At 38.1% G+C, this 19829-nt stretch overlaps 1 protein-coding gene and 1 long non-coding RNA gene across 2 annotated transcripts in view; one reads left to right on the forward strand and one right to left on the reverse strand.

The window, feature by feature from the left end:
• Positions 1-176: 176 nt before the first annotated feature.
• Positions 177-11994, forward strand: LOC101849946. Its single transcript, XM_005103610.3, has 4 exons — positions 177-341; positions 3367-3480; positions 4798-4875; positions 6086-11994. Exons 1-4 carry the CDS (start codon positions 303-305, stop codon positions 6638-6640), a joined length of 786 nt encoding a protein of 261 aa, XP_005103667.1. The 5' UTR covers positions 177-302; the 3' UTR covers positions 6641-11994.
• A 2157-nt stretch (positions 11995-14151) lies between these two features.
• The window catches only part of LOC118478152, a 23795-nt gene continuing 18117 nt past the window's right edge, over positions 14152-19829 (reverse strand). Inside the window, exon 3 of the long non-coding RNA XR_004858851.1 lies at positions 14152-14300. This is a non-coding gene — a long non-coding RNA (uncharacterized LOC118478152). The remainder of the gene's footprint in view (positions 14301-19829) is intronic.

A 19829-nucleotide genomic window follows, 5' to 3' on the forward strand; every position in this document is an offset into this window, starting at 1 on the left:
CACATATATGCACACGCACTGAGAGTGAGAGCATTCATAAAAAAAATTAAATAGGAAAAGTAATAGGCCTAATTGTCAAAACTCTAAAGAGAGAGAGAGAGACAATCAGACATTCCAGTTCCCCTCTTTTACCGGAAGTGACCTTTTGGAGCGCCCCCTGGGTTGTGTACCATAGATACGCGTAGTTGGGTTGTTGACCGGAAGAGGGTTTTAAAAGAAAGCAAAGCCATTGCAGGGACCATCTCGAAGTTGTGACTGATTTAATTCCGGAACTCTTGATGATGAATTATTTAGCATAACAAATGGCTACTAAAGTTTCAACGCATGTAGTCGGGAGCTGGGTTTGTATTGGATTTATTTTTCGCTAGATCTATCATCTATTTTCTGTGTTGTCATTTACTGGCCAGTATCCACATTCCATTTTAATTTTGTCATGCATGCCTCATTTTTTTTTGCAAGTCCGTTGTTAATCAGGCCATGCACTTTCTTCTTGAATTGCTTAGATTGTTACTTCTTCTAAGAACAAACAACATGCTTGATATTGCGGGAGATGAAAGGTCTTGACTTTGTATGTTAAATGAACGCAGGGACTCATCAGTACAGACATAGTCTAGATCTAGATCTAGTTAGATCTAACATAGTTTAGTAATGCCGGCCTACTAATCTACCTAAATTAATTTTTTATTTAAGTTAAATGTCCATGTAATGTTTTTTAGTTTGGGCCAGTTTCATCTGAAAGATAATCTTATCTACACAGTGGTGATATCCTCCCACCATTGTGTGGCTTTGCCACCAAGATTTCTTCTCCGAAGATGGGAGGACTTCCATAATGAGTGACCCCTAGAGACAGAGTAGAACAGATCGAGGGCCTTTTTTATTGGGGCAATTGGGGATAGGGTTTGGCTTGGGGTAGGAGTAGGGTTTAAGTTTGGGGTAGGGTTAGGGTTAGGTCTCTTCTTTAATGTGTTTATTGGGGTGGTCCCTCATTACGGAAGTCCTTCCTCAAAGATGTTCAAGACATTCAAGATTGTCCTCCGCATGCACCTTCTTTCTTCGGTTTTGTCCATGCTATTTTGTTACTAGGCATCTGCCTCGGCCTCTTTCTACCATTTTCTTTGCTTTCCTTTGTATCTGTGACTGTGGGAATGCCATTCCCATTGCCTTTCTGGTTTTACTTGTCATCAGCTGTCATAACCCCTTTCTTTGTCACGTTAGTATACGAGACTATGTACTTTCACTTTCCACATGATTTGTAAATTGCGTCATTTCCCTTCTCTTGAGTTCTTTGGAGATATATGCACTTCCGCACAGCACAACGCAGCCGATTAGAGCTGTTCTTCTCTGAAAAATTAATCTTAATTTTGAACATTCTTGCCTTTGTGATTCTATCAGTAACAAAGTAATATTCCCTTTTTACCTATGGTGGAGCTCCTATGGCTACCAGGTATGACACTAGTAAGGACAAAATTCTTTCTTTGCGTTCCCCGAATAAATCTCAGGGGTAATCAAATGCTGGTTCTTCAGCCTGCAGTGCCATTCATGTTTATGTATGTGACCTTGATGTAATATATATATATATATATATATATATATATATATATATATATATATATATATATATATTATATATTATATATATATATATATTATATATTATATATATATATATGTCTTCAGGCAGCCACATTCTGATTTCAAAGATACTCTATGTGTATTTATACTGACAAGGGTTTGTTCAGTTTAGGTAGGAATTAATTATGAATTTTTCTTGTGGTGGTGGCCAAAGCTTACTCTTATTGATTTTAGGACCACCAAGGGATCTTGAAAGAGCCCAATTTGCACACGTGACTTCCAAGATTTTTCACCCTTACCTGTGAAGGCTATAAAAGGTGTTCGATCTTACCCACCCAAAGATCAGGGGTGTGGCTGAAAGATAGCAGTAAGAAGGCACTAGAAGTAGCAGTAGAGTCAGGATTAAAGGAGAGAGGGGAAGAAGAAGGTGGAGGGAGAAAGTGGAGATGAAAACAATTTGACAAACAGGAAAGGAGAAAAAATTGTTGTTGCTGTCAGGTTTCGATATGGGACCTTTTGAGTGAGAGGTGAACACCATACCTCTTGATCACGAGAGCCCCTCAAGACAGAGTGTTCTGCTAGGTTTTGTCAAAAGTATTACAATTCACCTGTAGCAGAAGCAGATACATTTTGAAAGAAGAAGTTTAATTACATCATTTGTCTTGTTGAAGAAGAGATCAGTGAGTTTGGTGTTGGACATAATGTCCAAATGCAGATGGCTGGATCCATTCTACTAGTTCATTGATGTAAACAAAGAGACCAAACAAAACAAGGGTGCAGCCTCACATATGGCAGGTCTTAGTACTCTTAGTTGTGTCTTGAAATAACAATCTCATCTTGGGCTTCTGGCCAACACATTTTACCATAATCTCTACTCCAAATCATTGTTCTCATCCAGACTTTGAAATGGCAAAGACATGTAAAAGAAAGTTCATTACACTTGAGAACAAAATTACTAGTACTGAAGCAGTTAATAGAAAGAAGGCAAACATTAAAAAATAATTAAAATACATGGAGATTTTAATCTCAAAGTAAGCTCATTGTTATTTCATCAAAAAGGCTCTCTGTTCTTATTCCCCCTTAGACTTCAGCAATCGAAAAATGCAGCTATACTATAACAAGATGTTATTGCAGAGTTTGGTCATAATATTCTAAAGCCCTTTCATCATCTTCTCCAAGCTCATCATGTTCTTTTACAAAGCTCAGAAATGTTCCTTTCCTATCCAAAACCCACAGACATTCTGAGAGCCAACGATTACTGTTCTTCTTCCTTGCAGCATAAAAAATAAAGCTCATTACAATCCAAATTTTGAATGAATTTTATACAAGAAGACCTTTTTACCTCCTGGAATCGAGTGTATGTCACACAAATGAAACATTCTGGATTGCAGCCTTGTAACAACCCCCCCCCCCCCCTTTGACCAAAAGTACTAGCGTAGAATAACCAGAATAAGACTTCCCCCCCCCAAAAAAAAAAAAAGAGAAACAAAACAAGCCCATCACCCCATTTGCCAGCCTTCCTTCCATGTCCCTCTCATCTCTTTATTAAAGAAAAAATCCACAGTTGCTGGAGTGGTCAAATTATGTGTTCAAATTAATTATGATATGGAGATCAGAGTTCTGGCCTCATTCTGCTTGGGGCATGCTAAAGCAAATGGGCACTTTTCATGTCTAGGTTTTGTGTGAGGCTCTTTTTTATGAAGTTAGAACGTCTAAAAATACTTAATTTAATGTTACATTTCATTCAACTTTAATACATTGTACTCAATTCTCAAACTTTTCTTTCTTTTTCAGTTCCCATCTGGCTACTATGGTCATTATCGCAGCCGAGTTCGCACAGATTTTGTCAATGAGTACAGGCAACTTGCAAAACCTCAACCACCTACCCGTTTCATTAATCGTTCCTCTGTAAGTATCACAGCATCTTATGCTTGTTTGCTATGTAACTTTTATCCCCATTTCATACAAACCTACAGTTTATATTGTGTAGTGTACACTATTTTGAAAAGTGTGATGTATAGCAGCAGTCTTACACTGAGCCGTCGACTGTAGAGATACAAGAAAAGAAAGTGAGGGGCGCACAAATGTCTTTTTTTGTATCTCACTGAACTTGTGCGAAAAACTATTTTTGTGAAAACTAATCCTGAGGCCGATAATTTTTTTTGTCTTTGTAAAAGGATTTTTGTGTGTACAGTTGAACCTGCCCTGACGGCGTCCTGTACTTACACAGCCACTTTCCATTTCCCCCCCTTGCGTTTTTTCTATATAATTTAACTGTGTAAAACGGGCACCTGCCCAACGCGGCCGCGGCCACCATATTTTAACACTCAACCCCTATCATCACACTAAGCAATAACACCTGTCTTAGACAGCCACCTTAGTGACTCCATTACGTTTTGTCATAAATTGTGCATTTGCCCCTGGCGTTGTGGGCCAGCCGTCATAATCCAATCACTTATCCTTGTTGTCCCTCATAACCCATAAGCCCTGCCCAGAACTCACACACAAGTCATAAGTCAGATGAGTGGTCACTGTTTACCCAGTCTGTAACAAAGTAACAATAGACGTCAACATGAACTTGTGACAGAAGCGTTGCTTGTTCTCCGAGTGGTGGCGACCTGTTTGTTCTGACATGGCACTCGGTCTTCCTCGTCTGATAGGCTACATTTAGTTTTATTGTCACCCTGCGCAAAATCAGCAACAAAATAAAAATAACAAACAAAATACAAACCACCACCCACCACCACCACCAACAAAAACAACAACAAAGCAGCTACTTTCAATTGGGACTTCAGATGGGAATGGTTTGTTTTCTTCATCTTGATCAGTCCTGCCTAAGACGACCACCTGTGTTATACGGCCACTTTTCTCCTTGACAATGGGTGGCCGTCTTACATAGGTTTGACTGTATCAGTGAGGTCTGTGTTGTGTTTGTATGTGTGTCAGTGCGGTTTGCATAAGTGTGTCTTTTTATTTTGACAAAAATCTATTCAGTGCTGTTTCCACTCTGTGAATTACAGTGTCCTTTGTATGTCAGATTTTAGACAATGAAAAAAGGATAAAGGTGTCAAACTGAATACAGTCTCTGAAAATAAATGAAGTAAAGTGATTTTCTAGTTCCTCCCTCAATTCCACAACTGTATCATTATGTATGATCATTGTTTTGTGAATTATTTCCTCTGTACAGAGGCTATGCATACATCGTTGCTATTTCTTCTTTTTCAGCAACCGGCAGCAGCGCACCAGTTCTCTCTCCATGATAATCGGAATTCATTCATGTGTGATGCCTCATACTTTGCACAGGTCAGTTAGACATACAGGTCAAAATTTCACCAGAGTGCTCTTTTTTATACTTATTAGTACAGTACAGTTTGTTATTTATACGAGTTCTTGGATCCCAGTCCACTTGGCAGTCTACCATGATGTTTCTGTTCTGCTTTACTATCTACCACCACACCAGTCTGACAACTGTTCCTCTTGACTGTCTGTTAGTCTGTTACAATTCACATTACTAAACATTTATCCTCTGCATTTGTACAGGCCTGAAACAAGTTTTTTGAGAAGACAACAGTTTTATAATATCAGTTTTAAGTACTGCACTTTAAATTTTATTTACAACACATTACACAGCAGATGTCAATAGTGAATTAATATTTCAACTGCTCGGTGTAAGATTCTGTCATAGGTCACATTTCATAGTGGTGTATGGCAGAGTCTTACTCTTAGTAGTAGATTTGTCTTCTTTTTAATGAAATGTGAGGCAACCTGCAAGAATTGGGAATGTTTTGTCTGGACATTTGAAAAAAGAAATAAAGGGTATGTCAGAAATAAATAAAATAAAATATTTGTAGACCTTTAGGAAAATGGATTTTTGGGAACTCTGTTGCATATATAAGTAACACTAACGACCTGGGATGATCCAATCTCTTGGTTTGACTTCTAGCTCAGAACTAAGTTTGCCAGCATATTCCCAATTTTAACAGTGTGCATAACAAGTTTTCAGGGAAAGATTAGCTAAGGCTGAATGGTTGCTAAAGTCCAGGTAGAATAATAATTCATAGACTCTTGCAAATGTGTGAATGTTTGAATACTTGTGTTAGCTTAGAGGACAATTAACTTCTTTTCTTAAAGCCTTCTAGCATAATCTTAACCCCAACTTGTTCACATCAGTGCACAAGTACAACCACACAGAGGCAAGCTGCTTTTTTATGAACAGTAATGTAAGCTACTACACTACCATTTCGGGAACATAATGGTCTATTTTTACTGCCTTGCCTTCCTATTCCTGCCTGTATGTGAACCAGTGAATTCACAAGCTTCATTTAATCACATGTAACCATGAACTGCATGAGTGACTAAGCAGCAATACGAATGTAACCTCCTGCCTTTTATGAGACTGTGCGTGGTATCAACACTAACCTCAGGACAAATATTAACCTGCTCACTTTTCTTACTTTGCCTTCATTGTTATCTCCTTTGCAAAAATATGATGTTTCCTTTCTTTATTTCAAAGGGTTTAGGAAAAAAGCGCCACCCAGAGCGTTCCGCTACCTTTGACCCAGAATTCATAGCTTGGACTCCAGGCAAAATAAAAAGAAATGCTGGAAGGCCGCTCACCTCCACTTACAGACAAGATTTTCGAAATGAAGAGATCAATGTCCAGAAGCTTGTGAAACGTCCAAAAACATCTTTTGATGGCGTTCCTACCACCACATACCGCACAGTTCATGGTCCAGACTCACCAAACAGAGATCTGATCAATGCCATGAACAATGAGGCCCTAATGCTGTCAGCTCAAAGCAGGCAGAGGCAAGCGAAACAGAAGAAGTCAGACCGCAGGGAAACGGTGGCTTCTTGCTTGTCCTGGTACCGCCCTAGGGTGCCCCAGGCCACCTGCCACACAAATTTCGACAACATTGACATACGTCCTGCTCAGGCCACAGATCTTAACATAAACAACTGTGCAACCAATGTTGACAGCAAACCTGTTGATAGATCTGCTGCCCCCGTTGGCAAGGATCCACCTCCCGTACCAGTTGCAGCACCCGTTCTGGCTGTCTCCGAGTGATAAAACTCAAATATTGCTGTTCATCAGGCTTTTAAGGACTAAAACTGTCTACCAATCTTAGAACTCGGTGTGTTAGAGTATATTTTGCCTAACTGACAGAATCTTAATTTTAAACAGTAATTTACTTTATATATTTAATTAGATATTTTAGGCTCTTGGTGTTATGTTATTTTCAGTAATTGCCTAGATAAAAATCATAATGTTGAATTACTATATATTACTTTTCTATAAATAAGCATTAGATCTAAGTAAAATACTGTATAAACAAATCATCTTTGGTTCAAGAAAATAATTAAAATCAAAGTTATGGTCCCTCTTTGTATGAAAGCTATCTGGTTGTTAACTTGTTCTCATTTAGATATATCTGAGCAAAAGTAAATGGCCGTGCTGTGTATACCTGCATCCTTGCTCAAGTGTGCTAAGAGAGTATTCAATCTATTAATGTCAGTCAAGCGGGAGTTTCAGCTTACTTTTAGTCTCTTATGCTTTGACTCCAGATTGTGTAGTAAATGTACTGTTGGACCAGACGGAAAATTTATTATCAAATCTAGGAGAACTCACGTACCATCAAATTTGGACCCCAAAAAAACATCATACCATCGAAACATATACCATTGCTATCTACAATTTTGTTCTATTCAAATAGAGCAAGTTCTTCTTACTATTAAACTTACTGAACGTATCTACAATATAGAAAATTGGAGAACATAGTGCACCTCGCATTCCAGGCAGTCGCACGCCATTTTCAAAGGTACTTTCATTTGTTTACACTGACCAGGGTTTCTTCAGTTTTGGGTAGGGATTAATAGGAATTCTATTTCTCTTCTACTTTAAACTGCGATGGAGTCTTTTATGTGGACAGTGTATTCTTGGTGCCTTTGAGTATTTTCGTTCTTTTCGAAGAAGACTGTGTACCTGATCCCTCCCACACAACGATAATTAATTTTATAAAAGAACCTGAGTATAAAAAATATACTACTTACCATGCCTGCATGAACTGGAAATTGAACCAAATACTGGCATGAGAGGCAAACACCTAACCACTTTACTTGCCATTGCCCATGAGCCCCCCAGGTTAATTAATCTTTGAAAATATGATCTGTGATGTGACTCAATTTGTAAGTACCTAAATAAATTGTTTGTTCAATGAGATCTTCTGTGATAACATGTCTTGTTTTTACTTGAGCTCTAGCATATCTACATCAGTACACTTTGCTGTGATCTCAAAAATACCATAGTGTGAATAAAAATTAACCAGCATTTTGCGTATATTATTTCTTTTATTTTTACATGAAAACTTTTGGGCTGTTGTTCATGAGATCGGTAGCAGTTTTCTGCATTCTCCATGACTTACAAACTGTTATTTGCAAGTTAACAAGAGTATTAATTTGTTGAAATTCTCCTTTTACTTGATTTGTAAATGTTGTGTTTCATTTATTATTTTCATTTGTACGTTAATTTCACACATAAAATTTGTGAGCCCTTTTATAATTCAAATTATTCAAGTTCTAGGGTGGAAGGAGATATTATAATGTTTTTGAAGTCGATTTTCAAATTGTATAAAGAGATGTAAGCCTATAGGGCCCATTTGAAACATTTAAATTTGCATCTCTAAAGAGTTAAACAGTTAAATTAACAAAGGTCATTATTATAGCTCATAATAATGAAGAAAGATATACATAAGTAAGATATGATAAAATGAGGCTCTTTGCACCTTTTTCATGGCTATATTTCCAAACTCCATTCATGAATCTCATGTTCAGTGTTCAGTTGTCGGTTTTTTTTAAAGATGATTTTTATACCTTTGGGGAAATGGCCTACGCACGTGAAGAGAGCTGACAAATGCTTTGTGCATCTGTCTTTCCCAACAGCAACTCTTGACAATTACATCATTGTTCATGAAGCAAAACTAAGCTGCTTGTGCTATGCACAGCTTTGCATTTCATAGTGAGTTGCCCTGCGTTGGTGCATATTCAAGAAGTCTATGGAACAAGAGTTAAGTCAGTACGTAACATGGTGAAATTCTGCTCTGCAGCATAATTTTGGTATTGAAAACCAAGTCAGCATAGTTTTCTTTTTTTATTAGAAACCTTTAGCAAGATTTGTTACAGGTTGCTGTTGTCTGATTGGTCCTTATTTCCTATCCATTTGTGATTTTGATACGATGTCTTATCTCCTTGTAGTAAAAGAAATAAGCGGAAAAATTACAAGAAATTCTGATGAAGAAATTATTTTTATGCTTTAAACATTACTTAAATGTTGTTCATGTTTTCTTTTCTTTTTTTAATGTCTTAACAACATCTTGTAATGCACAAGCTGAAAAAGAAAGAAAACAATAATTTGGGTGGTGGAGAGACTTTAAATATACAGATTATTTTTAAGATACCCTTGCTACAATTACCTATCTTTCATAACTAATTAACAATATTAAATTTGACAATGGTTTGTTCTAGTTTTATAATTCCATTTCATCTCATCCATGGTCGGTTTTGTCTTCCTGAAATGTGCGAAGAAAATTGTTCAACTTCCCAGGTTGCATGTTGTATTTCCAGAACGTTAAACATATGTTACTGCGAAGCTCAAACCTTGACATTGGACATTGCATAATAATTATTTACTACTTTCCATGACTTCATCAAATTTAAGGAATGCTTTTGCTTTCAGATTATATTCAGAGATAATATTTGGCCTCAGAACACAATTCTCCCGAGCCAGCATATTTGCATTTTCATTGTGTGTATCATTGTCTGAACTGTTTGTACATATACGGCGGTGTTGTTGTGTTAGAAGTGTGGTAGACTGGACTTTTCTTTTTGGTGTATGGTGACTGCTCTTTTATATATCAAAAGACAAAATGAAGAAGCTAGAGTCCACAAGGAAATTGTCTTTCCAGTCAGGGTTTATAACCAGTGTTTAGCCTTGTCCCTGCCTTTAAGGTGAACTTAAAGGCTGTTCTTAAGGTGTATTATTTTTCATGGAAACAAAATAAAAAGTTTCACTTTAGGTTTGTTATCATAACAAATGCATAAGCACAGTTGTGATCATTTTTTTCCCCAAAGGCAGCTTAGATGTATGGTCATGTTTGTGCATAGTAATGATGTAATTTTTAAACTCCTGTGCAGTTTACATATATATATATTTAAAGGGGAAAAGGAGGAGGGCGTTGATGATGATCTTTGGTTATTTGAAATTGAATCCTTTATAGGCCTACTTTATTTTTAGTTATATTTGATTTATTTTGCTGTTTTTTTTGCTTTAGATTTTTTGTTTATGAAATTTCATTTTTAAATGAACAGCCAATGCAGAGTTAATTGCATACAAAGTGTTTCTTTCTCTTTTTGATCAACTAATCCCTCCATATCTCACATTTCTGACCTATGACTCTCTAAAAAGAGCAACCCTATGGCCAGTCATAATTTTCCTGTCAATATATATAGCTTTTACTTGGACAAAGCAAGTACACCCATGAATTCTTTGATTAATACTGGCAACAAACAGTAACACATACAACTGAAAAAAGCATACCAGAAATACACCTCAAAGCTGACCCTGTGATATCCTCCAATAGACACTCAGTAAGTTGAAGGGTGTCATTGCTTTCGATATAATGGAAGCTTTGGGGGAATGTAGATTCGTTTGTTCCACAATTTCCTGTGACACAATGTCTGAGATTTGTTTGAACATTTCCCTAGTGTTCACTTTAAATACGTTTCTTCTTCTCAATTACACACACAAAAAAATCTCTCAATGAGAAGAAGATTTCTAATTGTTTCGAAATTGGAAGAACTTAGCAATAAAGAGAGAAGCAATATATGATTTAGACAATGAATTGCTCAGGCAAAAGTTATAGTAGAAAGAGTTACCTTTTAAATTTTGACACAAGCTTTGGGTGTCTATAAAAACCGAGCTCAGTGTTTGATAATGAATTGTCTGGAGCGCAAAATCAGGGATTTCCCCACTGAACAGCTGCTTATAGATTTATGCTTATCATTCCATTTGAGATCACTTGAGCTTGATAATACCAGCCAGTTTTCACAAAATCTGTAACAAGAAAATTGAGAATAATTTGAATGGGCTGGTAGGTGGAGGGGAAAAGTGATGGGGGGAGGGGGTGTACCATTAGAAAGCTGAGGTAGGCCTATAACGTTTCCCCTCTCTTATTAAGAAAATGCTTATTTGTGTGAAATGCTTGTTTGTTTATTTTTTCTTGAAAATGTAATGATACACACATACATGTACATGTAAAAGAAAGCAAATCAAGAAAAAGACTCTAGTCTGGTCTAAACCCGTTGTCTCACTTTATCTGTTTTGTTAAGCTCTAGTTAAAGCAATCCTCCAGGTGTTCAACAACTAACAAAAGATCAAAATTGACTGTGTTACTGAGATGGAACTACTATTGATTTGTTCTTCTCTGAGTTACAGATTTTTTTTTTCAAGGGAGGGATGGAGGGGTTTATGTGTGTGTGCGTATTGGTGTTCAAATTGTTCCTCAGCAACTGCCCTTTGTTGAGCATGCAGTAAATTTTTTTTTTAACCTGGAATAATTAAGAGAAGATTTTTGTCTAAATCATCATGTAAAACTCTTCTGAGTTGGTATTGGGCACACAGTTAGCTCAGTTGGTATCATTCTGGACTATGGAGCAGATGACCCTGGTTCAAATCCCCAGCAGGGTGTTCTGAACTTGGGTTGTTTTGGGGAGTTTTTAAGGCTCTCCACCCATTGGCTCAGTCCCACCGGAGCTAGACGTTTAATTTAGATGTCCCGCTTCACAGTATTGAAAGGGGCATTAAACCTGAGCAATAACCAAATACACACAGGAGTCTGTAACTTTGGTTTCTGATAGGAGAAATAGACAATAGAGGTACTTTGACTTTGTGACTTATAGTATGACATGATGTTTAAATGCAACTCACAATGCTGTCAAAGTGATTCAGTTGATTTGTCCAGAAAGAATTGTCTCTAGAGCTAGTGGTATAGAGGTTCAGTTCATGTCTAATGCTAATTTAAATTACTCATATTAACTTACTGTCGAGTTTTGCACTATGCTTCAGATGATGAAAGATGTGTTTGAATATTAATAATGACTATATATTTTTGTCAGTATGAGTAGAAAAATTATTTATTTTAATTACTGGATAGTCTGATGTTTGATTTGACATAAAATTGAAACTATATGATCTATGAATGAAATATAATTCAATGATTTTTTTGTAAAATAATGGCTTCCTGGATGTTGTCAACTAAATCCGTCCATTGACCCAAGATTATTTCTTATATATTATTAATGATATCCATTTTATATTTTACACATATATATGATGTATTTGTTTTAATAGATGGTTGCATAATATAATGCTGTGTTTTGTGTTATTTTATTTTATTTCCATATTCTTGCAAAAATTATAATGACCTACTCATTGAACTCATATGTCCCAATCTCTCAGGCTAATGTGTATCTTTATCAGCTATTTGTTTAGTCTTCTAAAAATTCTACATATAGATTGACATTGACATAAATAAGTCATTTTGTGTTCATTTGTCAATGGCTTTTCAAAGGACTTGTCTGTGATGATAATCGGAGGTAAGCTACATTGTGTAGAAATGAACGTAATATTCATACCCTGGATGAGAAATCTGTGAAGAAGGGGATCGCCTCCTCTTTAACTTTGTAGCCTATTGGAAAATGCAAATTTATTCAAGAGGAATGCCCAGAGGACTGAACTGACAACGCAAAAAAATGCACTTGTGAGTAATAGTGTAGTGATGGTGTAGTAAAGATCGAATGTCTCTTCAACGAAATGTGATTCTGTTGTTTTCAGGAAGCTTTGATATTATAGTTGCCCCACGTATTATTATCCATTCCCTTGAAGGAAAGAGATGAACGAACATTAGCTGCGTTACGTTCCCGAGTAAGGATTCAAAGATGTTTATTATTTGCTGCTGCTTCCTCCCTAATCCCCCCCCCCCCCCACCACCACCAAGCATCGACGCATGTGGACTCCTAGCGTTGTTGTCTTACGAGTCTTGAATTTCATGAAGAAGGCCAGACTCTTCTACTTCTGTTAAATTGTAATTAATTCTAAAGCCCGACTTTGTTAGGGGGGGGGGGGGGTATATAGACCTGCTCAATTATTCATTTAGTTTAATTGAAAGGGGGGAGGGTGTTATTATAGCCTACAGCTGAAATTTTCCAGATGCACCATTAGTTAGTTTGTTTGTTTAGTATAGGGTTTTACTGCGCTCGCAACTGCATAAGGTCATATGAGCGCGCGGGACACACCTAATACTTTTTCGTTGGTAGGAAATTTTGAATTTTGCCCGGGTGGCGGCCGAAGCCTACTCTTATCGATTTAAGACCACCAAGGGATCTTTAACGTGCGCAACTTGCACACGGGCCCTCCGAGATTTTTCGCCCTTGTCCGAGAAGGCTAGGTGTAGATCTTTCCTACCAGAAGATCAAGGGTGTGGTAGAAAGACAGCTGTAAGGAGTCAAGGAGTAACAGTTGAAAGGCTGCAGAAAGAGTCAGGAGCCCAGAGGAGGGGGCAAGGGAGGTGAGGGGTGGGGGCAGAAAGAGGAGACGAAAGCAGACGACAGAATATTGCTAGAGAGCAGGAAAGGAGGTGAAAGGAGACAATTTTAGAGAGAAAAATTTTTTCGGTTGCTACCCGGATTCGAACCCGGGACCTTTTGAATGAGAGGCCAACACCTTAACCTCTAGGCCACGAGAGCCCCCAACATTAGTAGCTTGTTCCCAGTGTGTCTGACCCTGGTGTCATTGTGCTAGATACAGTGTATTTATCTGGCTGGGGACACCTTGATTCGTGAGTTAAAGAGAGAAAGTAGAAGACCCTGTTCTATGACGATAGTGTTCGTGCTATATTATTATTGGAATATAATTTAAGTCATCATCTGATGGTGGTGTGAGTTGCTAATGAGGCGAGGACGTGCCTGTTGAAGTGTGTTGAAATTGAAAAAAAACCATGTTCTTCTGTCTATTGCGTCTTCTGGTGTTTCTTTGAGTGTTGGTAGAGGAACATCAAGAAAAAGATGTATCGACAGAGGACAGAGTCCCGATGCAAAGGTACGTATTTTTTAAAATGTACAACATTACGATTCAAAAGGCAACACACCTGACCCACGTTCAATAATAATTGCATCTCCTCTCAGCACCATGCGATATAAGAAGACAGAAAAAGTAAAGAGAGACGCACATGTACTATGTACGTCTCTTTTTCGTCTTATGGGGCTGATCTAGATTTCTCTTCTCCAGTGGCAGCTCGCTGACAGCATCTTTTCTATCCTCGTTTTCTCCTCTTTCCCCTCTTTCTCCAGGGATCGCACTGTACCCCACGTAGACCGAGTTAGCTATGATAGGCAAGATAAAAGCAATATGCTCTTTTTAAATAATGAGCATTTTGTTTAAAAAAATTTCCTCTGTGTGTGTGTGTGTGGGGGGGGGGGGGGGGGGGGGGGGGTAAATAAAACGATTCATTACAGTCAATATAAAAATTGGGGAAAAAAAGCCTGACATACTTTTTATTGGTCTTGGTGCTGAGATTTTTCATAGTGGTACTCTAAACTTTCGTTCATGGCTCTCACGTGGTCGTGAAAGCGCCGAGTTACATGGCTTCCATGTCAGAAGCCAGGCCTTTGTACTTCTGAAAAGAGAGAGAGACATCGCAATAGCAACAGTTATAATCAGTTGGAAATCTGATTTTGCTGCGTAATATGCCTCCTTATGGAGCAGTCATTCTCAAATATGCTCTCAGCGAAACTCGCGACCAGACGGGGGGGAAGGGGGGGGGGTGTGAGTTAAACATGATTAGTCTCAAATGGCGTTCTTGGACCGCTACTTGGTCTAATTCGACAACTCCAGGTCGAAAGTCATACAACAGTTTGAGATTATGGTGTATATGTACTAAGCACATAATAACGTAACTCTTCATTAAATACGCCAATGGCCAATGACTGCAGCACCCAATTTAACAAAACTCCGTTGATTAAGTACATGAGCAATCTTACCAAGCTCTACACACATCAACGCAAGATCTCAGTTATGCAAAATTAATAACAAATTTTGTCATTATTAAAAAGAATACGGATTATCCAATAAAATTAAATAATACAAGTAATGTTCTGTGGCTGAACAGATGGATGAAGCAGTAGCCTGATACAAATTCGTTTAAGATGACTACCTGAAACATAAAATGCCCTTTAAAATGGGGTGACCTTATTTAGGCCACATATGGCCTAAATAAGCTAAACCCCCCCTCCCTTACCTTATTTAGGCCACAGGTGGCCTAAATAAGCTAACCCCCCCTCCCTTACCTTATTTAGGCCTCACCTGTGGCCTAAATACGCTAAACCCCCCTTCCTTACCTTATTTAGGCCACACCTTTATACAAAGTCACAGAAATATTCCTTTTGTGCTTATTGAGGTACAGTGCAGGGTGATTTTACCTGCAAGGATAATTGGACAAAATGGGCAACATCTTTATTGCTAATGGTCATATTTAGACAAATCCTATATCATTGTCTTTTTTTTTCTTAACTGCTCATGGTTATTAAAGAGTAAGCCAACTAGGTAGTAATTTCGGATTCCTAATACTAATATTATGGGGATTCTTAAAATTTTTAAACTTGTTTTTACCGCTTTTCTCAACGTAAAACGGATTGCGTAAAAAAACAAAACAACAATGACCTTATCTTTCTTTTTCAAAGTATTGTGCATATATATGTGTGAAACTATATGTTCTATGCTTTCATGTACATGAAAAAAGCTAATAATAAAGGCAAGCAAAATGTTCTTCAGATACATAGATCTAGTAGTAGGCTTACTGGAATTTTTTTATAAACCGGGAAAGATGACCAGAAAATAACAAAATTATTTTATGATCTTCACTTGCACTTGCAATTTTTTTGACAAATTATAGTCTACCTCATTGTCTTTTTCCCCCCGCATTTTTCTTCACTATTCATGACAACTGGCATGTATTGTTTTCAGTTGTTATAAAAAAAAGTGGATAGGCGGACTACGGGGTCTATCTAGCCAAAAGGATAGGTGGACCCCGGGGTCTACCTAACAAAATGCTAGGTTTTAAGATGTGAACCCCGGAGTCAGCGTAGTGAAATAAGTAGTAGATCTAGGTTTAACTAAGGATCGGTGGACCCCGGGGTCAACATAGTGAAATAAGTAGATCTCAGTTTATTTTATAGTAGGACTGGTGGAGCCCGTGGTCAACGTAGCGAAATTATAAGTAGATATAGGTTTAATTAAGGATTGGTGGACCCCGGGGTCAACGTAGTGAAATCAGTAGATCTAGGTTTAATTAAGGATTGGTGGACCCTGGGGTCAATGTAGTGAAATAAGTACATGTAGATCTAGGTTTAATTTTAAGGATTGGTGGACCCTGGAGTCAACGTATTGAAATAAGTAGGTTTAAGGTGGACCCCAGGGTCTACCTAACGAAATACTAGTTAGGTTTTTAGAATAGGTGGAACCTGCGGTCACCGTAGTAAAATAAGTAGGTTTAATCAAGGTGTCCCGGGGGTCCACCAATCCTTAATTAAACCTTCTTATTCCTCTACGGCTATGGTGACTCCGGGGTCACCAATCCTTTTAAAATTAACCTTACTTATTTCACTACGCTGACCCCGGGGTCCACCAATCTTTAAAGAAACCTACTTGTTTCACTACGGTGACCCCGGGGTCCACCTGTCCTAAAACCTAGTATTTCGCTAGGTAGACCCCGGGGTCCACCTTAAACCTGCTTATTTATCACTACGTTGACCCCGGGGTCCACCAATCCTTACTTAAACCAAACCTTATTTCACTATGGTGACTCCGGGGTTCACATCCTAAAACCTAGTATTTCACTCTGCAGACCCCAGAGTCCACCTATCCTCTACAGGACTAAACTATTATCAATTTGCAATTTTCATTGATTAGCATATTTTTTTTTAAATATTGAATCAGAGACTCGCTGTCTAAAAAGTCCACTGCTAATGCTATTCTTTTCAAAGAAAATGGCACAATTTGATTTTATGACATGTTGAAAAAAAGAGTTTTAAAAATATCCCGAAATCAACATAAAATGATTATATAGATCTCTCTCTCTCTCTCTCTATATATATATATGTGTGTGTGTGTGTGTGTGCATGTGTGTGTATATATATATATATATATATGTGTGTGTGTGTGTGTGTGTGTGTGTGTGTGTGCTTGTGTGTGTGTATTTTATTACATATACTAAAAGACTGAGCAGAGGCTTACAATGTAAATTCTGTGCTCTACAAGTAGAGAAAATATTAAGTTTGCGCAAAACAGATTTTAGAAAAAAAGTTGGATCTAATTATTCTAATACAAGTAAAAGTGATTGTTATGCTGAGATTTGTTATTATTGACTCTGGAAATACAGTTACTTGCTGAATCTAAAAGTAACTAGAACTGTGCAATTCGTTTTATTTCAATTCCAAAGCCCAAAGGCATAGCAATGATAAGTTAGATTTAGATCTAGCAGTTGTAGGCTCTCTGGCTGCTTCTAGCATAGGCCTGCTACTACTGATTCTAGACAGGGAATCTAGATCTTGCTATCGCCTGCACTATTAAAGTCAAATATATATATGGTAAAATAAAAACAAAACTGAATTTTTTTCAGTCAGTACATCCCAATTGCCATAGCCGCACGTATTAATAGTTGAATAATGCGATACCGCAGCAACACGTTATCACAGTGTGCAGGGGAGAGCGAGATGCCCGGTTGATTCGGTGGTTCGGCTTTTGTAGATCTATGCATTTTTTACGGAAAGCCCTATTACCTAACCCTCTTACTAGATCTATTAGTGTTGTGAAAACTTCAACCTCTACAGCTCAGGCGTCAAAAGATGCTGGAAAATAATAATACGTCCTGAAGTTTCATAATTTATTTTTATACATAATAACACAGTACACAGCCAGTAGTTTTTATTTCATCGAGTTATAAAAATGGCCTTCGTATAAAAATTGCCTTGTTTTCAGAAGCAAATTTTAATAGTTCTAGTTCTACCGAATCGATTTTCACGCGAATTCAACCATTTTGATGATCTTTCTTTTCCTTTTAAAAAGATGTAGATCTAGGCCTGTCGGGTGTGGCAGTGCGAATAACACTGAGTTGTTTAGATCTAGACCCATAAAAACACGAGGCTTCGTGGCCGATCACAAAAGTCTACGGGGCTTATCGAGGCCGATTCGCCCTGAGCACGTTCACTAAACTGCCTACTAGATAGAATCTACTACCAAATATTCTCTACACGATCTTTGCTACTACTACTACTAGGCCTACTAGCCTACATGTACTACTACGAGACAGTACGAGAGAGTGTCACTCAGGCAAAGATAGTGTAACTTTGACTCAGCCACGTAGTGTACACTCTTTTTATACCCCAAATTTAACCCGGAAGTCCATTCGGAGGATTTGACCTTTTCACTTGACCAAAGTGTGCCAAAATGGTAGCCTAGCTTTTGCCCCTCCATGAAGGAAAAATCTGGCCCTCATTCAAACCATTGGGATTGAGCAAAATTTTGCGTATTGTGCTTTGTTCTTTACAATATTCATTATGGTTATGATTTATAAGTTGTACACTGAGACAAAACCGTACTAAATGAGAAAGGTGCACCATTATGAAAGTGGAACGAACTCAGTTGCCTGAAAAGGGTAGTTTGAGCATGTGTGGCCTAAATAAGCTAAACCCCCTCCCTTACCTTATTTAGGCCATATGTGGCCTAAATAAGCACTCCCTTTAAAATGATATAGAATGTACTCCTTTGTGAACTGCACACTAGTCAAGAAGGCCAAACATTTAAAACAAATTAATATTTTATGTGGTCTCTCGACATGTTGTACAAATGTAAGCACCCTCACGTTTTGCGTAACCGCTTGGTTGGTGAAGCCTTTCTTCGACAGGCTGTGGTACGTACTCAGTACTCATACACATATCACACACACACACACACACACACACACACACACACACACACACACATGCACACACATGCGCACACACACACACACACACACACTTATTTCACTTATCCATGTCTCACATACTTTTTCTCAAAGACATAATATGTACGGTAAAAATACATAAACACTCCGAGACTCAAACATGCAGCAAGCATACATAGTTGTCTAGATTCGTTTCACTGCTACCGGCATTTTCATTAGCCACATGCGTTACTTTTTCAGGACATACAACGCTCAGATAAATAAACTCCTGTTGTCTTCGACGATATAATTTAAGAAGATAATCTGAACGTTTATTTAAAAGAATCTGGCATTCACCAGTTTCCATTTGTTGCACTCTCTCTCATTTCAACACATATTAAATCTAAATTCATATATTCAAAGGCCTATGGCTGGCATCTGTGGTGCAGCAGTTGGGCGCTTTGCTGTCGCCCGCAGGAGACCCGAGTTCCATTCCCGATTAAGGGCAACATTTTTATCGAGTATGTCGGTCTTTCTGCTGGGATGTTGTACATGTACCCCTCTCAGTTCGAACTGGTCCTGACAGACAGGGCCGGAAGCCCGCCTCCTAAATAATCTAAATTGTGTTGATGGCGGTGTAAAAACATATACATTTAAAAAACAAAAACAAACAGACCCATGCAGTGCAAATCACCCGGGCTTGAGTAAGTACATTTTATATGCAAGCGATAACAATAAAGCATTTTACACGACTTTTCCTCACTCCACCCAGGTGGAAATGGGTACCTGGCCATAAACAGCGAAAGGTCTTTCAGTATGGTAGTGTTTTAGCGCCTATAAATGGCAGCTTGCACTGTATGCTTCCCAGGAAGTTGAGATTGTTTCAGATTGCTCTCATGTCTGCTGGGGTGATAGTATAGATTGTGAAGCGCATTGAGTTTGCTGTTGAGCGGGAATTTGCGCCATACACATGCTGTCAATTACATTTTGTGTATTATTATCATTATCATTAAAGAAAATCCACAAATTGCTAGCAGGGTGAATTGGCGAGGGCGAGGTGATTGATGATATACAAATCAATACGAAGGGAAAGAGGTCACCAGCCACACCAAGAGCGGCGCGAGTCGAGCGGAGTTCCGAAGCAATTTGAGGAGGTCAGATTTATTTCGCTTGCATCGCTTACAATTTACTCATTCATGCCCGAATTTGAATACAGTAGACCCC

Source organism: Aplysia californica, unplaced genomic scaffold (assembly GCF_000002075.1).
Source record: "Aplysia californica isolate F4 #8 unplaced genomic scaffold, AplCal3.0 scaffold00382, whole genome shotgun sequence".
NCBI classification, from domain to species: domain Eukaryota; kingdom Metazoa; phylum Mollusca; class Gastropoda; order Aplysiida; family Aplysiidae; genus Aplysia; species Aplysia californica.

Bases quoted from the DNA above. Each gene is read 5' to 3' on its own strand.
- LOC101849946 (XM_005103610.3), top strand. From the start codon at position 303: ATGGCTACTAAAGTTTCAACGCATGTAGTCGGGAGCTGG. The intron at 342-3,366 runs GTTTGTATTGGA...TTTCTTTTTCAG, and splicing joins CGCATGTAGTCGGGAGCTGG to TTCCCATCTGGCTACTATGG. The intron at 3,481-4,797 runs GTAAGTATCACA...CTTCTTTTTCAG, and splicing joins GTTTCATTAATCGTTCCTCT to CAACCGGCAGCAGCGCACCA.